This window comes from Arvicola amphibius, chromosome 2 (genome assembly GCF_903992535.2).
Source record: "Arvicola amphibius chromosome 2, mArvAmp1.2, whole genome shotgun sequence".
Taxonomy (NCBI): Eukaryota; Metazoa; Chordata; class Mammalia; order Rodentia; family Cricetidae; genus Arvicola; species Arvicola amphibius.
Window position 1 is genome coordinate 26,539,801 of NC_052048.2, and position 22,966 is coordinate 26,562,766.

The 22,966-nt window shown below is 49.5% G+C and overlaps 1 protein-coding gene across 2 annotated transcripts in view; it reads left to right on the forward strand.

Annotated features, from left to right (window-relative positions):
• Iqsec3 (IQ motif and Sec7 domain ArfGEF 3) overlaps positions 1–22,966 on the forward strand; it is a 99,263-nt gene that overhangs the window by 70,246 nt on the left and 6,051 nt on the right. For both annotated transcript variants that reach the window (XM_038320181.1, XM_038320182.1), the window contains 6 exons: positions 13,293–13,415; positions 13,747–13,913; positions 16,874–17,013; positions 18,119–18,244; positions 20,544–20,643; positions 20,750–20,911. In XM_038320181.1, the coding sequence (XP_038176109.1) occupies positions 13,293–13,415; positions 13,747–13,913; positions 16,874–17,013; positions 18,119–18,244; positions 20,544–20,643; positions 20,750–20,911 (818 nt within the window). The remainder of the gene's footprint in view (positions 1–13,292; positions 13,416–13,746; positions 13,914–16,873; positions 17,014–18,118; positions 18,245–20,543; positions 20,644–20,749; positions 20,912–22,966) is intronic.

The window sequence follows — 22,966 nt, forward strand, 5'->3', positions numbered from 1 at the left end:
AACATCCTACACAGATTCTAAAGTTTTGAGTGACACTGGATTCAGAAATAATGGATTCTGGGTTCAAGGCCATAGAGCATTAGAGTATGACATTCTTATCATGTCACTGCAAATACAACAGACACTGTTGTGACGTCACCATGAGCCCTGGATGCAAGGCGGGAAGGTACAAGGGTTGGGATTTGCCTTGTTGAGCTTCAGTCTTGCTTTGGTCCAGCCCTTCCTTGCCATCCTCTCATGCCTCCCTTTGAAACTGGTGTGTTTACTCAGTACCATTTAATGTCAGAAATATAAAACTTATCTTTGGATTTTTACAGGGGTTCACAAATAAGATACTGTCTTGAATCTCAGAAGAGATTGTGGAATTTGGGATTTTGAGCAGTGTTGGAACTGTGAGACTGTGGTGACTCTAAGGATTATACTGAATGCATTTGGCATTTAAAAAGGGCACCTAATGGAGGCGTGATGGTCTGGATGTGAAATGTCTTCTGCAGGCTTACATGTTTGAACATGATTCCCATCTCACACAGTGCTGTTTTGTAAAATCTCTCGGGCATGGAGCCTAGCTGGAAGACACAGGGCTCTAAGGGCAGAACTAGTTGGTTATAGCCGGGTTCTTATTCCAGCCCATGCTCTCTGTTTCCTGATCCAGTAAGATAAGAGGCCTGATGCTCCCATTACCACCAGCCTGCCCACTACCATTCCTTACCATAGTGGACTCTGTTCCCTCAAACTGCAAACCAAATTAAATTCTTCCTACCTTAAATTGATTCTTGCCAGGTATTTGGTCACATTGCAAGAAAAGTAACCTTTTATAAAAAGTAACAATATATAGAATAACTTCTACTAGGCTTATAAATAAGAATAAAAAGTACCTAAGGGCCACATCCACTTTAGAATGTTGCTATTTGTTTTAGATGTCCATCTTGTTATGTAAAAGTCATAGTATCTACTGAATTACATGTTTTTTGAGACAGGGTTTCTCTGTGTAACCCTAATTGTCCTGGAATTCACTCTGTAGACCATAGACCATGCTGGCCTTGAACTCACAGAGATCCACCTGCTTCTGCCTTCTGAATGCTGGGATTAAAGGCGTGCGCCACCACCACCCCACAGATTACCTTTTTAAAGCAAAAGTTGACAAGTTGAATCGCCTGAGACTCAGGAAGTTTCTGTAAATGGTAGCTCTTTCCATTTTTATTTATCCTACCTAAAACCGAGAGGCAACAGAACCTCTCTGCCGCTTTTTCAGTGCAGAAAACAGGCTGTGCCTGTTCTGGTTTGATGTCTGCTCACCAGATTTGGTGTCTGCTTGCTTGGATTTGCCAGGGAGAGAGTGGCTACTTCTATGGGGAACTACCCCATATCCTGAAGGCATCCCTTCTGAATGTAGAGAAGAGACACCTTGCAAGCTCAGGTATACATAGGAGCCAGGGCAGGGTTAGGATCTTTTAGGGCTAGCTGCACCCCTCCCCCACCACACCCACCCATGGTTTTCACATGGCCGGGAATTTAGCTCTGCTCTATTTCCTTCCTAAAGTGTTCGCTCCAGCAGGTTTGAAGGCCGGCGGATGAGAAAATCTTCTGCGCCAGCTGTGAATGGTCTCTCTTCTAGCGTGGATGATTCTTTCCGACGTGAATCATAGGCACAGGGAGGACACCCATGTCTATCATTTCAATTTGAATGGAAGCTTTAGGATTAAGCTGCCAGCAGGAACTTTCTGGCATGTTCCTTCCTTCTCCTAGTTTTCTCAGTCCTTTGTGAAGTTCTGGGACTCATTAATTCGCATTTGATGTTGGAGTCAGGTTTTCACGACTCCATTCCCACCAGCATGTGTTGGCCAAAGTGTAACAGACTTGTTCTTCCCAGGATATTGTGAAATGAAGACAGATTGTCTGTCATATGTGGCAGTTTGTAAGGCTGTGGCCTTCCTTTCTGGCTAGCAAGAAATCTTTTGAGAACATCTTGCCCGCTGCACTGTGTATAATTTCAGAGCAGACGTCATGCCTGAGGAATTCCCTTGAGGAGAGGAAAGTGAGGCTGGGGCCCTGGAAGACCCTTCCAGGGTCTGGAGGAAGGGAGAGAAAGAACCGTGTAGAAAGACTCAGTGCTATTTCCACAGCTTCGAAAAATTCTCTGCTAGCAACCAGAGGTGCGAACGGATGTCTCTTTTTAAAGTATTGTCTGGGGATAATACATAACCTAATGGTAAGGCACTTAGCATGTATAAAGTCCCAGGTTCGAGTCCTGGCACCGTGAGAGAAAAAAAACAAAGCAGTGGTATCCTTTCAGATTTGACCTTTTACCTCTCTAGGCATCCCACCCTATCCCTGACGTGGATAAGGATGCTGTCGAAGAGTAAATGGTCATGAAAGCTGAGGAGTCCCTTGCTCCCTGAACTGGAGACTTTGGGATCCCCAAAGACAGGGTGAAGATCTCCGGGCTTGAGGCTCCCTCTGGTATACACATTGGGAATTTACACAAATGGATATTTCTAACTCCCACCCCCTCCTGATCTCTCAGGGCCCTAGCTCTGGAGGGGTCATTTCCGTGCCAATCAGCCTCTCTACCAGGAGACTTCTAGGAGGGACTTCAAGGAGTCAGCATGGCCCGAGGAACTCTAGAACAGTGGCTATGAAGCCTGATAAAGATCACGCACTGTTTCTGGCATCCAGGATTCGCCTGCGCATGGGCATGACTCCAGGAATCTCCCATGCAATGCCTTGTTCCACCTCAGCAACGGCTGTGGGAGTGTTTATTTCTAATAATGCAGAAGCTAAGGAACAGAGAGGTTAGGGAGCTTCCCCTCAGCCATATAGCTCATAGATGGCTGAGACCTCCAGCAGGGTAGAATGAGCCCATAATCCCGCAACACACCAATGTCTATGCCCAACCCAGTGAGAAGATTGGTCTGCTGCGTTCAGGGTTCTCATCCACCTCTGCTTCTGAATTGCAGCCCTGGAAAACCCTGTGGGCACTCAGCTATAGCGCAGTCCTCATCTTGCCGAGGTAGAACAGGGATCTAGAGAGAAGAAATGGCTTGTTCACTGGCCGGTGGCAAGGAAGTTGAGCGGAATCAGGTACAACTCCATCCCCTCTACTCAATTTCCTGGGCTCTGATTCTCTCATCTGGGAAAGAGCAGGGCAGAGAATACGATTCCCAAGTCTCAAGAGGTCTGCACTAGATCCAGTTTCTTGTTTGCTGTGTGTGTTAAAGCACTTGCACATAGCTGACATTCGGGCAGTCAGCTGCTGGTGTAGGAAGGGGTAGTCTCAACACCTCCACTAAGGGGGACTTGGAATCCGCTCCTTTTCCTAGCATGTCAACATGGGCTTGATCTCCAGAAACAAGGAAAGCTACTACTTACTAAGTCCTGCTCCACCAGGCCCTTTGCCTACATTGTCTTCATAAGACTCACACCAGCTCTGTCCAGAAGATGTGACAGGCATGTGTTTGTTCTGTAGAGGAGGGAAGTGAGGTATACAGGGGCTTAGTGACTTGAGCCAGACTGCATAGCAGGAACAAGACTCCAGCCCAAAGACTGGCCTCTTCCCATGCCCGATATTGTTACAGCACACAGTCCTGCCTCTCAAAGTGTGGTGCCCTGACTGGCAACATCAGCATCACCTAGAAGCCCTCTGGTTGATGCTACTGGCAACATCAGCATCACCTAGAAGCCCTCTGGTTGATGCTGTCTCTGTCACTGCTCTAGGACCACTGAATGAGACCCTCAGGGGTGGGTCCCAGTAATCCAGGATCAGTAAGAGCACCAGTGGATTCTGAGATGTCTTTGGGTTTCATGACCCCTGCTCACCGGGAGGCCATCAAGTCCAGCAAGAGAGAAATCTGTTCTGGCATCCGCAATGACTTCTCATTGGTCTGGGTAGTTACAACTGAGTACTCTTGATTCCTGAGTCCTCAGGCTGCGTCTGGCGGGCATCCCTTTGGAGGTGGCCTCAGAGAAGACCTTTGTGTCCCAGTGCCATCTCAGGAACACCAGAAGGTCCCCCTGAGTCAGCATCCTCTCACTCTGTTTCCTTGACCCCATTTACTTTCCTAAAAGGCCTTAACCTTTATAGAGCATGTATGAGTTCTGAGTAGAAAAAAATAACCCTGCAGCGGATGAGAATATTTTTAATTAAATTGTGTAAGCCAAGCACTGCAGAAGAAAAGCAGGGTTCCTGCATCCCGTGGCCCTGTCCCCTGAAGCGCAGCTACTTGCTTCTTCCCAGGCCGCAGCTGGGCTGCGCTGACAATCTTTACCATCTCTTCTGGCCAATTAAAAAATCCCTGCTGTTGCTATTACCTATTTTCAGCTCCCAACCAGTTCCTTTGTCTGCCAGACACTGTCTTGTTCTCCTTTAAAAGGGGGAAAAAAAAGATTCCAAGATGACGCAATTCGTTTTGATCAGAGTTGTGTAGGATGCTTCATTTCCCACAACACAAATTGATTGGGTGAGCAGATCAGTGTTAAGAAGCAGGCTGATGTGAGAGTATACCTGTTCACACAGATGCGGCCCTTCTGAGGTTTGCAGCCACCCCACCCCCTCGAGACCTGCAGGAAAGGAGAAGGCCTAAGCAAACCCTCTCTTCCCACCCTCACCCCTGATTCACTGGCTGATCCATTAGGCAGGTTCAGACAGACTCCTGAAAGCCACACATGTCCGCACACCCTGGCTCTCATCACGCACTCCCTTCCTTCTGCGGGTGGAGGAAGCAAGTCTGTGTGGCCCTGCTGCTTCGCCACCCAGCGTCTGCAACCCTCCAGAACATCTCCCTGGCAGAGGTCTGGGGTCAGTTCCAGATCATCTTGGCAAAGGAGACTAAGTGATCCTAGGTCCCTGGGTAGAATGTCCAAGGGCTCTTGAGCTTTTCCAGCTGACCTTCAAGAGCAGAGTCCTGTTTCATTCAATCTCTCACTCCTCACTCTTCCTACAAAAGTTACTGGGTTCATGTACACCCTAGGGAGCAAAGGTGAGACCATTTTGCCTATCCCAAAGCAGACCGGAAAAAAAAACAACATGTTCCGACCATGCAAGAAATTTTTAAATAGACAGAAGCCAGGTCCAGAAAACCATGGAAGCCTGGAAGACCAGAGGATTTTCAAAGTTGGGATTAGATGGCATGAAAGCAAGACTGCAGGAGGAAGAGGGGAGAGGGGAGCAGAGGGTGCTAAGGGCCTGCTAGCTTTGCTAGGAATTAGACCTTCACACAGGGATGTATGTGAAAGGCTCTGAAGAAAAGCAAGCAGAAGAGCCAGTACAGATCAGGCAAGCATCCTGGAAGGATGGTTCTTAAAGATGATTTGAAGGTAGAAGGTAAGAAAGGACCAAGCCCATAGCCACAACCCTGGCTGCATGGGGGAGGGAAGTAGGTGGATCCCGGAGCCTGTGGCAGGTGTGGGAGGAGAGCATAGAGCTGTGTCACCCACCGTGAGTGGCCTCCTGAGGGCTGAGGATTAAGGACACTCATCCTTACATATAACTAACTGTGCTGTGTCCTGAGCTCATAGCATTGGAGTAGGTAATTCCTGATACATGTATATATGTATATATATATATATACATATATATATGTATATATATATATTTTTTCAGTTTAAAACGGAGATATATGCTGCACCTAAGGATGTCTTATCTGCAGAACTGATCGAACTAGAAATTGTCAAATATTCACTTACACAAGTCAAATTGTTAAATGTCAGGTAAAACAAAAGACTCATAACCTGGTATCTATGCAAGAGAAGTCAACACATCCTACATTCTCATGAATGTCACCCAATAAGGATGTTCAGACCTCAAATGACTCAACTATATATATTAAAAAAAAGTATGCCACTCATACTCCTGTGGAATGTGGAAGCAATGGTGATGCTCTTGCTCACTCCCCAGCTATCAGTGGCTTTTTATAAGCAGTGGCAATAAGCCATAGAGACCCAGCAATAAGAGCACGCAGAGTGAGAGAAACCCTTGGTAAACGCTCAGCTACGGTAGCAATTAGAGCCACTGGAATCAGCGAGGTCACCTAAGGAAGGGTTTTAAGCCAGGGAGGAAGGCCTGGGGGCCACCTCTAAGTCAGAGGTCAAGTAGAAGAAGAGCACCTAGAAAGAGAAAGGGGTCACCCCAGGAAAAGGCAGTGCTCCCCATACCTGTTGGGATGACAACTAGAGTCTATTGAACCTGGTGACATGGTGACCAGGGGTTGCCTTGATAAGAAAGGGTGAGAACATACACTGGGCTGGAGCCTGGGAGAAGTGAGGAAGCAAGATGGCACCAACAGGGATGTCTTCTCGGAGTTTGGCTCCAAACAAAAGCAGAGACAAAGGGAGTGACCAAAGAGCAGGGAGGCATCAACACAAGGCTTTCATTTGTAAACTAAAAGAGACGCACACTGGGTCTTAATAATGGTTTATGGGGCTGTGGGCTAGAGTTGTTACCCAGTGTGTGTAAGGCTCTGGGTTCTGCTCCTGGTTCTGGAGGGCAGGTATAAGTTAGTATAGGAGAACGAGCAACTCAACACAACCTTTCACACTTAGCGGGCCAAGCTGAAGCCTCAATCTAGTCTCATGCTCACTTAAGTACTGGCCCAGGTTCACAATGAGCTAGAGACTCATCATGGACCAGCCTTCTCCATAGCTCCCATTCCCGCTCCGTCCTTCCGTTCCAGATTCCTCTGAGCTGCACCCTGCATTCACCCTCCTCTGCTTCGACCCGGACTCAGCCCCAACACATCTGGCTTGGACCCCTGCAATAGCATCTTGACTAGGCTCCCTCCCTTTCATTTATTCTCCCCAGAAACCATAATAATCTTCAAGGAAACTGGATCATATCACTCCGCTGCGTCTACCTTCCTGTTGTTTCTTGCTGAGTTGAGGATAAACTCTAGAATCCTCATGGCTGGCAAATCTCTGGCAGGTCAAGGTCCTATCTGCCCCAGGCCTCTGTGTTCTCCAGGTTCTCTTCCTGTCTGCATTGCATTTTCTAGATCCTTGGAATTCTTGTCTACCACCGGACCTTGGTATATACATCAGCCTCCTTAGCCTACCTACTTCTCAACAATGCAATTCGTTTTTCCGCTCTCAACTGAAATTGCATGTCCCCTATGAGTTCTTTATGGGCACAGCAACACAAAATATGTCTTCTTCGTCTTTGTGCGGAACATGTCCTTTCTCCACATAGAACCTGTAATGATTATAAAGAATTTCAGAGGATGGAAGGTGAGAGCCCAAGCTGCCCTTGACCATATGATCCTCCTGCCCCAGCCTCCTAAGTCCTGGGATTATAAGTGTTTGCCACTACACCCTGCTATAAAGAAGAGTTTCACTCTGCTTTCAGAGCACGGCTCCCTGTCGCTGTTAGGATTTCTATTGCTGTGATAAAAACCATAGCCAAAAGAGAAACTTGTGAAGGAAAGGGTTTATTTCTGCTTCCAGTTCCTCATTACAGTCCATCACTGAGAAAAACGAGGGCAGGAACTCAAATAGGGCAGGAGCCTGGAGGCAGGAGCTGATGAAGAGGCCATGGAGGAGTGTTGCTTATTGACTTTGCTCCTCGTAGCTTGCTCAGTCTGCTACTTTATAGCCACCAGTCCAGGGATGACACCTTCCATGGTGAGCTTGTCTTTCCCAAATTAAGCATCAATCAAAAAATATGCATTATAGACTTGCCCACAGTCTAATCAGTGGGGGCATTTTCTCAGTTGAGGTTACCTCCTTCCAAATGACTGTAGCTCATTTTACATCAAGTTGACATAAAACTAACCAGCATCTCATTCCAGAACAGAGGCTGTTTGTGTTGCTAGCCACTTGCAGCAGGTCCTTGCCCAGTCTTGAACTTAGGAGCCATTTAGCACATGTGTTGAAAGCAAGCCAACCAGCCAGTCACTCCTGGAGCTCTGGGAAGGCCTAGAAAGGGGAAAAGAAGAAGCTGGGGGTGTGGACCCTCCTGTGGGGTATACACCAGGTGGACTCTGACCCGGAAGGAAATCAGCCATGCTCCCTGACACCTTTGGCAATCAAGAGGCTCCTTGCATAGCCATGGCTACTGCCTGTATTAATGTGTCCAAATGTCCTCCACTTCCCAGACCCCCACTGTGAATCTGGAGGAGATAGAATCCGTTAGGAAGAACGACTTTAGCACTAATCACTGAGAAACAGGGAACATAGGAGGTAGGGAAGGCGGCCAGGCCTGTCCGGGAGGTGTTCCTGGAGTGAGGTCTGTGGGATCCCACGCAGAGCCAGTCCCTTCGAGGAACACGTTACAAAAGTAGCAGGTAGCAATTAATAGCTCCTGAGATCCAGACCATAGGCTTGTTACATACTTAGTGAGACATGATGAGTTGCTCTTCTCCTCACTTGACAGAAGTAACTTAAGGGAGAGAAGTTTACTTTTGTTCCTGGTTACTGGGGTGCAGCCCATCAAAGCTGGGAAGGCACAGTGACTGGGGAAGGTCCATGCACAGCAACACTAGTGGGAGACAACAGCTCCTCACTTCTTGCGGGGGGGGGTCGGGAAGTAGAGAGGGAGTCAGAAGCGTGTTGCTGGGGGCTTATATCTGCCAGCTAGGTCCTGGGCTCCAAGGGTCCCATAACCTCTAAAACAGTGCCACCAGGTGGGACCTAGGTGCTCAGGCACATGGGATTGTGGGAAATGTCTCACACTGAACATGTAACAAGCCCTAAAGTAACCTGCAATACGCAGGGTCCAGAGGGAGCCTCCTGACTGATGCTTGGAGTCCTGGAGCTGTATACGCACACGGGGAAGCCCCAGAAGAAAGAGGCGTCCCTGAGCTGGGAAAATCTGTTTTCCTAGTTGTGGCAGCACTAGGCAAGCAGCCAGGGTGCCCAAGAGACCCTGTGTGTAAAACTGGGAGATGAGAAGACCCAAAAAGAGTGTTAGGGCACAGTGCTGAGAGGGGAGGATACCTGCTCTAGGTCCCAGAAGCATGGAGATTTGGTAAACTGGTCAACAGTCTGGTCCCTTTAGGGATTCCGGGTGACCAAGTAGGATGGGGAGGGGAATTTTAAGCTCTAGCAGATGCTACAGAATAGAAGTATGGAGAAAGAAAACGAGGAAGGTTAAGGATGCAGAGATGCCAGCCGAAATCTATACTGAAGAACCCATCTCATTAGGGTCACAGGTGACAATCCTGAAGATGACTGTCTACCGGAGCACACTGCAGGGAGACAGCACAGTCTGCCACCTTCCCCAAGAGATCACAGACCTCACCAGGAAAGCAAATAATGGCTCCCTCAGTAGAAGGTGGAATAGCCACTGCTAATCACAGGGAGATGAATTCCAAGCCAGCCAGAGAGCTACATCCTTGTTTGACACTGTTGGGGATATCCATGGTGCCGTCACAGGTGGGCTGTGAGCTCACCCTGCTTCTGTGCTCTGCTTAGGGAATATCAGGGTTGAGAGGAGGGTGGGGCAGGTTCTAGGAGTTGGCCTTGGTTCACCCACAGTTATATAAGAAGTGACTATTATGGAAGAGTGAGGGCTTCCCCATGTCTCAACTCTTTCTTTTACCTTCTGGCTGGGGCTTTGTAGCCAGAAAATGTTAGGATTTCTCTCCAGGAGGTCAGTGTCCTGGAACTGCACCTGCTATCACAAACACTGACGCCGTAGTTAAGAGCACTGACTGCTCTTGCGGAAGACCTGGGTTTAGTTTCCAGCACCCATGTGGCAGCTGACAACAGCCAGTAACTCTAGCTCCAGGGGGATATGATGCCTTCTTCTGACTTCTGAGGGAATTGCATAAATATATTGCCCTTACATGCAGGCAAAATACTCATGCACATAAAAACTAAAATAAAAATAAAAAAACAAATCTCTGATGCCCCGAGGTGCATCCCAGGGAGGTGGGTGGGAGTGGGAGATGCTGTGTCTATCCATAGTTCCAGCCCCTCTCTGTCCCTTACTACCCCACACAGAGTAGCTCTGATAGTCTGGGAGGACAAAGGCACCTCTCCCTGGAAAGGCAGCTCCCTGGGGCTTGGTGATGGCTAGACTCCCACTGCAAAAGCTTCCAATAAATGGGCTGAGCTTCCCCCTACCCTTTGCTTCAGCTCCACCGCCCCTGGTTTCCACATCTTAAACACCACGCAGAGAGTTGATAAAGAATGCAGGCTCCTAGGCCAGCGTCCAAATGTTCTAACTCACTGGATCTGGACGAGGTCCAGAGAGCTGCATTTAGCTAACACCTTCTCCATCCCAGCTCAGGGCTCTCAGGACAGGCTAGAAGATGCTGAAGGAGAGGCGCTCTGGCTCCGTGGCCATCCTCCCACTCCTATCTTGGGTTGGGAACCACATTTCGCCCGACTGCTTCTCCGGAACCGCTCCTGGTCTCAGACTCTCGGCTTATTACTGGAGCTCTTAGCCACCGTCCCGAGCCAGTGAACCGGTGAGCTGGCAGGGTGCGTGTCACCTGAGTAGAGGGCTGAAAACTAGGCCATTGTGCTTGACTGGGCAGAGCCCTTCCCCCCCAGCCGCCCCTTCCTTTCCTGCCTCCCCCACAGAGCCTTGCACCTACTTCCACCATCTAGGGGAGAGACCTGGCCCAGAGCTCTGGAGGCAGAGGGATGTGGAGAGGGGCTTCTGAAGAGACACAAAACCGGGGAAGGGAGTGTTCAGGAGCCCACAACAGAGGGAGGGAGGAGCAGAGATAGACTAATGAGTCAGGCCTGGACCTTGGAGAAGCCGGGACTTTTAGTCAGTGTTGGCCCAGCTGAGCCCACAGCCCTCTTCGGTGGTTTTATAAGGGTCCCACTCTGGGGTGAGAGGATACATTGTGTTCATTCACCATCTGCTCCCAAGTGTGTTACTGAATACACACTTTACACAGTCATCTCTCCCTGACTTTTTCTGTCTCTCTCTGCCCTCCTCTGTCCACCCCTTCTTCTCTTGTGTGTTTTCCTTTTGTTCTCTCCTCTCTTCTTCAGTCATCTCTTTGTCTCTATCTGCTGTGCTCTTCCCCGTCCCCCTTCCTTGTGGCTCTGGTTGTAGGACTCACACCACACAGGCTCTATCTCCTCCCATCTCTGGCTCTGGTTTGGCTCCTGTGCCCATATTGCATGGGCTCTGTCTCTGTCTTTGTGCCCCCTACTGCACAGGCTATCTCCTTCTCCACTCTGTGGCTTGATGCCTGGCTCCTGCCTGGGTTGAGCCCTGGGCACCATAGATGCTGACCCCATGGTGCTCCCTCACAAAAGCAACAGAAGCCATTCAGCAATCAGAGTGCTCTCTACCTGGGTGGACTTGGAAGATCTGGTACCCATGCATCCTTCTCCATCCCAGACTGGTTTTCAGGTGTGGCAAGCCTCTTGCTTCCATGCTCTCGTTGCCCCATCCCCGATCCTACCCAGACAAGCTTGAGACAAGCCTGAGAGAGCCCAGTGAACTCAGCTGAGGGTAGCTCTGGCTTTACCCAGGGCAGGGTGAAGCAAGAGGAAGGATCAGCTCTTCCTTCCTCCTTAGCACTCTCTGGGTGCTGACCTCTCTTCCTACTCCCCGCTCAGAGGGGTGGCAGAATCCACACACCTCCATGCCCAGATCACTGCTTCATGCCACCTCTCTTTGCTTTCATCTGACAAATGACAACAGAGTTGGGGGTCTCTTGGTTTTCTGCGATCATGGGAGAGGTGGGTCCTGCTCAGAGACACCTGGCCTCTCTGTGGATGTCTGATTAGCCCTGCTGGGAGTGCTGGGGTTGAGTTATAAGAGGGCACCCTTGAAGGGCAAGGTGATTCATGCCCACAGTGTGCTTTGACAAAGTCCTGCCAGGAGAACTGAGGAGACAACAGAGGATAGGCCATGAAGGAGCCAATAGGGAGATAACGAGGGTGGGGGCATGTGACAGAGATGACAGACATCAGCTCTAGAGCCTGTGGGCATGTGCCAGCCACATTATGATAAGTTTCTCTTGGCAGGAAGGTCTAATGTTGGAAGTAGCAGATCGGCAGCATGACCACGCCCAGATTCTTGCCACCCCACATGAGACCCTGGGAATAGAGCACCCAAAAGAAAGTGAAGGGGTAGGTCTACAGAGAGAAACTGTACAGGCTTCATCCTTTCCAGGCAGCCTGAGAAAAGGGGGCGCAGGAAAGACTCACCCACTTGGAGACTCTAGTGGTGAGAAAGGGACCTCTAATCAGTCTTGATAGGTTATAACATTTACCTTCACCCCATTTTTTTCCTGAGGTAGGATCATTGTTACCCAAGCATCCTTCTGCTTCCATGTTCTAAGTAGATAGGACGGTAAGTATGCGCCACCATGCCTAGCTCATCCCATTTACTTTGTTTGACCCTCAAATCCTTCAGTGAGAACTTGGGTCCAGAACGGAAAGACCTGAGCTCAGCCTTCCACTACCCTTGGTGTTGCTGGGCACCAGCTCACTGTAGTTGGCATTTTCTTTAGGCTGCCAACCAGCTCCCAAATAAAGACACGGAGGCTTGTTAATTATGAAAGTTCGGCTTAGCTTATGCTTGTCCCACTAGCTCTTATAACTTAATTTAACCTGTTTCTATTCATCTATGTTTTGCCTTGGGACATTTTACCTTTCTTTCATTCTGTATGTCCTGGTTTTCTGCTTCCTCTGTGTCTGTCTTTCTGGATGGCCCCTAGCATCTCCCTGACATCTTCCTCTCTCCCTGTCTTCTTCTTCTTCTTCTTCTTCTTCTTCTTCTTCGTCTTCGTCTTCGTCTTCGTCTTCGTCTTCGTCTTCGTCTTCGTCTTCGTCTTCTCCTCCTCCTCCTCCTCCTCCTCCTCCTCCTCCTCCTCCTCCTCCTTCTTTTCCTTCTCCCTAAGTCTAAATTCCTCCTCCTATTTATTCTCCCTGCCAGGAAGTTCCCCCTATAGTTCCTCCCTTGTTACTGGCCATTCAGCTTTTTATTAGACCAATCAGGTGACTCGGACAGGCAAGGTAAAACAGCAACACATTTTTACATAATTAAACAAATACAACACATCGTTGCATAGTTAAACAAATATTCCACAACAGCCCATCCTCCCTAGGCCTCAGGTATGTGACTGTGGGACAGAGACAATAGGCAATAACTTGCCTCCCAGGACTGCTGCATGAGGTGAGAGGTGGCAGAAGAAAGCTGTTCACCTAGGTTATTCAGAGGAGACCCCAGAGCAGGAGAGAAAAAGCTGTAAAACTGTTTCCATTCTTTCCTGGCTGGAAGCAAGTCAAGTCGTCCCTTCTCCCACCTCTCCAGGGTGGCTTCACCTTACCCCTCAGCTCTAGAGGAGTTGAAGGGGGCTGACCTTACCCCTCCTGCTTGCTCTCAGCTGCGTGGTAGATGAAATGGACTTTTCCAACATGGAGCTGGACGAGGCCCTGAGGAAGTTTCAAGCTCACATCCGCGTGCAAGGGGAGGCCCAGAAGGTAGAGCGCCTCATCGAGGCTTTCAGGTAAGATGAATTCCCAGCTCCTCTCTCTCCCTGATCCTCCAAATCCCCTGATTTCTGGGAAACAAGTAGTGAAGAAAAGCTGCCATCATTCTGGGCTAAGAGATGCTTCTGGTGTAGGTGGGAAGGTGGACTGGAAGAAAGAAAAAGAATCCTTTAGTGAGTCCTCCGAGTGGGCAGCTACATGGGACCCTCTCAATGGCTGGCTGTGTGACACTCACCAGAACCAGCCCATTTTACTAAGCACATGTGGGAGGTGTGTACTGGAGGATGGACAGCCAGCCATCTCCCTGTGGGGCTGGGGAGCTCACGGTCCTGCCCTACACCCCCACAGCCAGCGCTACTGCATGTGTAACCCCGAGGTGGTACAGCAGTTCCACAACCCAGACACCATCTTCATCCTGGCCTTTGCCATCATCCTTCTCAACACGGACATGTACAGCCCCAACATCAAGCCTGACCGGAAGATGATGCTGGAAGACTTTATCCGAAACCTTCGAGGTAAGAAGCTGGACTGGGGAGGTGGGGTAGAACGCTGCACGATGGGGCCTGGCCCTGTTCGTGTTAAATCTGTGACTACGAGCCCTAACGGTAGATGTTATTTGTTCCTGAGGACCTAGTCACCCCTAGCAGGCTGGGGAAGTTTTGTACTTTCCAGCATATGGAGTCTCCAGGTACCACAGCCCTATTCAAAGTAGCAGGGCCCTACCGCAATGCCTTCTGCCTTCTGCGTGCTGTGGACCATCCCACTGGGTGACCTCCAGTCATTGGCACTAGACTGGTATCTGGGTAAGGTCGACCCTTCTGACCTCGTTTCTTAGGAAGAAGGAGACTTGGAATAAGGCTTTCCAGCTCTGAGTTCCTTGAATTCAGCCTTGCAGGTCACTTGGTAGCACCTGCTAGGGAAACCTTTCTGATTGATACCGTGTGCCTCTCACCGGGACCAGACCAAAGCTACCAGCATATAATGCATGTAGTAACATGGGCAGCTTTGAGCATTGAAAAATCAAAGTGCCAGAGGTGATACCGCCGCACCTGTAATCTCAGCACTTTGGAGGATAAAGCAGGAAAATTGCGGCTGGCTCAAGGTCAATCTGGGCTACAGAGTGAGTTCAAGGTCAGCCTGGGCTTTAGAATGATACCATCTCCAAAAATCAAAACAAAAATAATCAAAGTTATGCATGTGTGTACTTAATAAAGTAAAATAATTCTACAAGGTTCATTACAGAAAAAAGAGAATAGACTCTGCTGCTCCTGTTACCACTGCTGTTCCCTCAAGCTATACTTTGAGTAGGTTTCCGTTGTTTATTGATTCATCTTGTGGTGCTGAGAGGCCAGGGACTTCTGAATGGTAGGCAAGCCGTCTGCTACTGTGCTACATCCCCAGGCTGTTGGCTATGTGTCTAGTGTTCCTTCCATATCAGTAAATGACATGTTTCTTTCTTCCTATCCATGTTATAAACACAGACTGCATAAGATGAATAAATATGACAAGAGTTTATATTCACGGACACCCGTGTGCTCACACCTGAGTCTACAAACTGGCCATTTCCATCACCCAGAACCTTCTCTCTCATCCCATCTCACTTGAGACACCCTCCTGAGCTTAGCATCATCTTGTCTTCTAGGGCTTGTTGCCTCCTGAGATATAGAAATGGAGTCACACAGTACAAATACTGTGGTATTGCAAGGGGGAGTGAGTACTTAATAATTTTTTTATTCTAAGCAATGTTTAAATTTTCTGTTATATAGAGTTTGCTTCCCATTCTTCAAACACCACCACTAAAATCCAGAGAGGGATTGGAAAGCCAAGTGAACACAGCCCAAGCTGGATCTTGAGAAATCGTGGCTACAGCTTTTCCACCTTCCTTGGAGTCTGTTTTAGATTTGTTTTAGACTTGGCTTCCTATGTTTATACCACTGAAACACCTGGTCCTATCCTGAGTGTCAATATTTTAGATCTGGATGGTTCCCTAGGTGTTTTATCTCCTGGTCAGCGTCAACCATGACATCTCCTGAGCCATGGTCCTGGTTCCTGGACATCACGGCTTCCTCATTTGTAGTTGGTTTGCAAAGAAAAGGCACATTGGAGACAACGCAGCAGCCTGCCTTTTTCTGCCCTCACATGTGACTGGGAGCCAGCTGGAATAGGATCCCAGCCTGGAAAGACGTAGCTTGGGTGTGGGCATGCCCTGCTCTGTCTTAGCTGAAGTGCAGCTCTGCCATCTGGTTCCTGGCCTTGGGAAGGTTGTTTTTCCTCCGTGTCTGAAAGTCTATGGGTTCTTCTGGTTGCCTTTGTGTAGAGAATTTTCACACTGATGTTTTTCTTCATCCACTATAAGTTCAGGCCAATCTTTTCAGTCTAAAAACACCTTTCCAGCTGTGTGATGTTTTCTGATACATAGTATCCTTCCATGTCCCTAAGGAATTGTTTCCAGGACCCTGTTGGGTGTTCAAGTTGTGTGTGTGTGTGTGTGTGTGTGTGTGTGTGCGCGCGCGCGCGCGCAGTGGCATATGTAGTTCACCTTCCTTTATACTCTGAGTCATTTCTAGATGAGTTCTAAGGCCCAATACAATTTAAATGCTTCTAAACAGTTGTTATATCATATTATTTAGGGGATAAAGACAAGGAAAAAAATCTGTTCATGTTTGGGACAAATGCAGTTCTTGGAATACTTTTGATGGACAATTGGTTGAAGCAAAGCTATGGATAGAGAAGCAGTTCAGAGCGTGGTTCTGGTCACTTATCTTCTCTCTTGAATTCCTTAACTCAGGTGTCAGATTCCACTTGCATTTACTGTGTACCGGAGTTTTCTATGCAGCCATTTTCGTGGCTGGCTTTCTGGAAGGTGCTCTTCACCTTACCTCTCAAGTCTTCGTCCTCACTCATATTCCCATAATTGCTCTGCTTTTTATTTCCATCCGATAACTCTTTTGCTCTCCAAATATTGCCAGTATATAACATCGGGAGCAGACAGGCAGGGGTCACTGCCTGTGCTACCTCAAGGCATGAGCCTCCTCTTAGCTTCCTGCTCAGCTTTTCTGCTCCAGTGAGGGAAGACGCCTATAACTCATTCCACTGCCCCACAGTATCCATTCTTGGTACCCTGTCCCCTGCTAAAGGGGACGGGAAGTCCCAGAGAGAAAAGACCCCAAAGAGGACAAGACAAATAGATGATCTTCATGCTTATGGGGAGATACGGGGTGAGGTCAAGGCAAATGCACAGAAGACAATAGAATTGCAGAAGCAAAGATGCTTTGGGGGAGCCTGAGGACCCACAGGAAAGCGGCCTAGGAGGTGGGAGCAGAGGATTAACAGACATTGCTGAAAAGTCTATCTTTGCTTTAGTGGGAATAGGGAGCCAACTGTCAAAAGCTTTAGATCAAAAACAAAACACAGTCAAGGCCACTTCCTGGTGCTCTGGTGTGGAGGGAAATCTTTGACCCCTCCATATTGGTAGGTGTGGATGACGGCGCTGACATCCCCAGAGAGCTGGTGGTAGGCATCTATGAAAGGATCCAGCAGAAAGAGCTCAAGTCCAATGAGGACCACGTCACATACGTTACCAAGGTGGAGAAGTCCATCGTGGGCATGAAGACGGTAAGTGCCCGTGCTGAGCAGCACTCCCTGCAGCTCTTGACTTCCTCCCCATGGCGGACCACCCAGCCAGCCATCTCCTGTTTCCTATTCTTTCTTTCTTCCTGACATCTCCCCAGTCTCTCCCTTACCTTTCTCAAGACACTTCTCTGTGAGTCAAGGACTGAGTTTGCGCTGTGCACCAGGCACTAGATCCTCTTTCTCCCTTTGCAAGATGTCCTCATCCCTCTTGCCACCAGCTGCTGTTACTAGGGTGAGATGTCAAAAGGAAGTGGCCAATGATCTAAGGTTGCAGCAAGTGGATGTCCAGCTGAGAAAGTTTAGGATGCCTCTCACAGGAAGCGGTGGATGGCAGGAGTTCCTGGAAGGGTTCAATGAGTAGAAGGCAGGAAAATGAACTGTCTACACTGTGGGTCCAGGCAGCGTGTTCTAATGTGCAGTGAGTTTTAAAGCTGGCATCCTCTGTGGCACACTATGCTACTGACACCTTACACCGGGTGTGGGTAAGGTGGGGCAGGTGCGTAGTCCTTCTACTGGAGGGGCCTTTGAGCTCTCTGTGCAGGAAGGACCCTCAGGTCAGAGCCTCTGTGACTGAGGACTCAATGCTTGTCTGCTCCGCAAGCCAGCTGATATTTGAGTTATTAGGGTACATCCTGGGGTCCCTATAATCCCCTTTCCCTTGCACGCTTGTGTTTGAGTGTGCAGTAAAGAAACTGGCATGGATTTCGCACGCGCATGGTCACGGAGGGAGAAGGCTGATATTAGGTCGTGAAAAGTCTGAAGACTTATCTTAATTTCTGTTCCTCCTCCCATGATCTCATTAGTCAAGCATAATGAATCTCTGGATCTGCTGCCCTAGAGGTGTGATGATGGGAACAGAGACACGCCCCCCTCCCCGCCATGAGAGGCTGAGGGCCAAGCATTGCTCCCCTTCCTCCCCTCCCCCACCATGAGAGGTTGAGGGCCAAGCATTGGTCTTTGCATAGGAGTAGAACCCATGCCTGCTCCCTGAACCTCTATCTCCTCTTCTAGAAAATGGGTGTCATGGGCTAGGAGGAGACCCCTGGGGTGTCTGAGGCTTCACTATAGAGCCCTATCTGGGTTTCAGGTGCTGTCCATGCCACACCGCCGCCTGGTCTGCTGTAGCCGGCTCTTCGAGGTGACTGACGTGAACAAGCTCCAGAAGCAGGCCGCACACCAGAGAGAAGTGTTCCTCTTCAATGATCTCCTGGTGGTGAGCAGTGAAGGCAGGGCTGGGCAGGGGAGAGCTGAGGCTGGGGCTAGCCCTGCCTATTGGGGCTGGGCAGGGCGAGGCTACATGTGGAGGCACTGGGCAGGGTGGACTGAGACTGTGGCCGTGGAGGATATGGCAGCTCCTACTTGGTAAGCCATGAATCACAGAGACAGGTCAAAGTGGAAATGAGCTGGACCCCAGACAACCGGCTTCTCCATGATACAGAAAACCTGGGCAAGGCACTCGGCCTTGACATAACTGTTCTGCCTGGAAGGTCAGCAGAGGGCCACTGTCCCGGGTCCCAGGGAGAGGCTGAACAGCATGTGTATGGATGGTATATTTCTCTCTGAAAACAAGTGTCCCACAATAAATCTTTACTCCATCCCACTGTGCATGGAGTTGTTCCAAGTGCTGGGAGACAGGCAGGGCTGAGTGAGTGCCTCCCACAGATGTGTACTCTCTGGAAACTTCTGCAGGGTCCCACAGAAGCACCTCTAGCTCTCTCCACCCTTGCCATTCTGGCCTGGTGAGTCTCTCAGGTCCTCTTTCTGTAACCAGAATACTGGAGCACTTGGTGCCTGTCACTCACTGGCAGAGCCAATGAGAAGAGACTGAAGCTGAATCTTAAAATTGCTTTCTTCAGAGAGCAGATAATCTGAGAAGGCAGTGGATTCGCATTTTAAAAGCCTGTTCCATCTCCTTCCAGCAGGTTACATAGGGAGCAGCAGGGGCAATGAAGGCTGTGAGCCCCCCCCCCCCCCGTCAGGCAGTCACTGGGGGAATTTGTGATCTGGCTTCTTTAGTTCCCACCCCCTTGCCCTCTTCCCTCTTGCATTAGAAACTTAGGCTCAGGCCCTTGTTGGAACACTGAGTCTAGTTAGTGACTGTCTGCATTAACCCTGGATTCCTGCAGGAGCATGGGGTTTAGGAGGAGGAGCTTAACTCAGAGTATATGTGTGGACAGTCGGTGGTAAATACACATTTTTGCAACACAAATGTATCTGTATAATACGGGATGTTAAAATATTCCTCTAGGTTCCTCATGTCTCCTTTCACTTCCACAGAGCCATGGTATCTTTCTGGGCACATCAGGGCCTCCCGTCTACCCGGCTCCAGATCACTCCTTCATCCCCCAACCCCAGAGATCTCTGGGCTCATTTGCTGTGCATCTGGCCCCAGGAGCTGCTTCCCACTGCCCAGGCCTCCTTTCTGGCAGCTCCTTCCCTTCCAAAGCTCCTCTGGGTGTGGTTACTTGGCTCTCTTCAGGCGGGTCGCTAATTGAATGTGGCCTCCCTGGTGGCCTCTTGCCCAAGTAAGGCAGTCTGCCCAAGCACTTTCTATTTCTAATCCTATTTTACTTCCTTAAAAACACTCTCAAGTTTCTGAAATTGCCTCGTTTGTCCCTTGCTTTGCCTTTGTTGGGTGGCTAGAGAGGTTTTTTTTTCTTAACTGTCTTCCTCTACCATCACACAAACCCTTTGAGGGAAGGGCTTTCTGTCACATCTGTCCCTCTGCATCCTCCATGCCCTGCTCATAAGAGCTACTAAATAAAATGTAAGTTTACATATTTGGGCAACTGGTGAATGAATCTTTCATATTAGGCAGAAACAAAAATTGAAGGAAGGAAGGAAGGAAGGGAGGGAGGGAGGGAGGGAGGGAGGGAGGGAGGGAGGAAGGAAGGAAGAAAGAAAGAAAGAAAGAAAGAAAGAAAGAAAGAAAGAAAGAAAGAAAGAAAGTGAATAAGACCATAGCCAATGGGAGGAGGAGTGCTTTGAAATCTATATAAAATGGTAGTGGGGCAGAATGGCTGGGTGTCAGGGGAGACTTGGGGGCTTGCTTTTTAGTTTGTGGGTTTAAATGCGGTTTTGAAAGGAAGCTTTCTCTAAGGAGCATTTTGTGTTAACTTAAATAATGAGAGTAATCTGGCCATGCAACTGGGGGTGGGGAGGCGGGAGTTGTGGAAAAGGAGTGGCTGCCATAGGACTGAGCTCGGCTGCTTCAATCTACAGAAAGGAGGACACTGTGATGCCGACATAAAGCCAGAGTGGGGCAGAGGCTGGATCCGGGAGGGCTTACGGGCCGGGGCTTCTAATGCAGAAGTAGTGGGTTCTGGTGACTTTTAAGCAGGATGGTACATGTGTATTGTGCCAGGTGTGTGTGTGGCATGACTGCGTCTGATGTGCATAGGTGTGCATCTTTGTGTATTGACAGTGTTCACCATGTCTGTGGTCACTGGTGCCTCTGTGCACACCTATTTGCAGCGGCCCCTCTCACCTGTTTCTGTCCCTCCCCTGGGCAGATTCTCAAGCTGTGCCCGAAGAAGAAGAGCTCCTTCACATACACCTTCTGCAAGGCAGTCGGCCTCTTAGGCATGCGTTTTCACCTCTTTGAGAACGAGTGTGAGTCCTGGGGCCGGGAGGGTGGGAGCTTCCCCCTAACCCTAGGCTTCCTGCCTGAGCCTCCTCGCTGTGGTGTGCTCACCACTGGGGTGTGGCTGGATTCCAGATTATTCCCACGGCATCACACTGGCAACTCCACTCGCGGGCTCTGAGAAGAAACAGGTGTTGCATTTTTGCGCCCTGGGCTCTGACGAGATGCAAAAGTTTGTGGAAGACCTGAAGGAGTCCATTGCGGAGGTGACAGAGCTGGAGCAAATCCGGATAGAGTGTAAGAATGGGCCCCAGTTTCTAATCAGAAAGATGGGTTCCAAAAAGGCAGAGGAAGCCAGCACACACACCTACCTCTGCCTCCTGGGAACTCCCACGCCTGCTCTGCCCCAGCCTGAGCCCCCTCCCACCCCCTTGGATTCCTAACATTGCTGCAACATCCCATCCCAATGTGGGTTTGCTTCACAGTTACACTGAGCCCTACCTCCCAGGGTACACACATGTATGCGCACATCTGCCAGCCTTGTGGGGTGCACAAGGGCCTTTCTCACCTCGAACACTGCTGCAATGTCCAGAACAGCCTAGGGAGCTGCTCCAGGCAGAGCAGATCCATGAGACCGGGAGGCAAGGTGGTTCGGCGATATTCTGCTTACCTTCGCTGTAGCCTGCAAGGTAGCAGTTTTGTCCCCTTTGAGAAGGTCACCAGTGCTAACACAGGCAGAGATGGCATATGCAAATGAGTCCTATGCTTAGCCTCATAGTCTTTCTACTATGAGGACTGAAAGAAGAGGTTCTGTGTATAATCTCTTAAGAAAACAACCCAAAGTCGAGCTAAAATGAAGCCCAGAGCACAGGATGCTGCTTGACAAGGTAGCAGGGGGGGGCGGGGGAGTCACGGAACACATGCTGGTTTTGTACAGTGTTGGTTTATTTGGACTCAGGGGATTCACAAACAGACTCTTTTCAGGGTCAGACTAGTTGCATAGAGGGCCCAGTAGGGCTACTTGTTCTGGAACATTCTCAGAGTGTGTCTTGAAATGGATTTACTTTTTTCTGATCAGAATGTCACAAATGGCTCCAAGCTGCTTAGAGAGCCACTGGCCAGCTGTCCTCAGCTGTACTGAGAGAAGTACTGTCCTTCTAGCCCAAGGGCGTCCCAGAAGTCCTTTCTCAAAGCAGCAGAGGCACAGATCTGGTCAGAATCCATTATGTCAAATGGGAGAGAAAATGGCTTCGGAAGACAACCGGGGTGTGTGTGGGGGGAAGCAAAGCAGGAAGGAAGGTAGGCGGAGGAGTGGTTCTCAGGGGTACCAGGGGTGACGGAAACCGGCTGGCCATCGAGGCAGGCAGAAGAAGAAATGAGTAACGAAGCAAACGGAAGCCACAAGTAGTCACCATTTAAATACCTGCTACACACCCGGCACAGGGCAGGTGACAGGACCCACCACTTAATTCCCATTTTCCATGTTTGCATATTCCTCTTTCAGGCGAGAAAACTGAGGCCAGCAGGGCTTTAGAAGGGAGTCTGAGTTCTCACAGGGAGTGACCATGAGCATCACACCCAGGCTCTCTAGACGCATGTGTAAATAATTATGGCTCTAATTCCTCCAAAGCCAGGAGGACCTTCTTGGGCCAGCAAGTAACTAACTCAGTAAGAATGCCCTGAAGTGATGGATCGCCAGTGTGGCTCCGGCAACGAGGACAAAATGCTGGTCTGGACACTTCCTGCTCCCTATCCCTGGATTCTAGACAGCCAGAGAAACAGCAAATGGAGCCCAAGTGGATAGTTTTAATAACGGAAACTTGAGTCATGTCCCATGGAACCAAGAAGCTGAGAGAATGCTTTAATAATACCTGTCAAATCTACACGGATGGCAACCATCAGGTCCCTAGAGCCACTGGGAGGATAAACTGGGTAGCTGGTAATGCAGAAAGGCTCCAGTGAAGGATCAGCTGGGACATGTGTCCCAGCTACACAGGCTGTGGAATCTGCCCCTTGGGGGAGCACTGAACACCCTTCAGGAAGCTCCGCGGCTGGGGTGGGGGAGGGGGCAATCCTGCTAGGTGCACGTGGATGGACCGGGTGTCGCCAACTGTGCCTAGGGACCACAGGCTGCATTTTCTTGCACACTGTCCTAAGGCTAATTCTTGGCACACTTGCCCAAGTCAGTCCTAGTTCTGTGTGTTTTACTTTAGGTAATCTTCCTAATGACATTGGGCAGTGGGCCCAGCTGTCTCCTCAAGCAAGGCAGAGTAGGCTAGGTAACGTGCCTAAGAACTGTTAGTCCAGGGTGTCAACCCCAGCCATTTGCCTCCCCGTCCCACACCGGTCTCT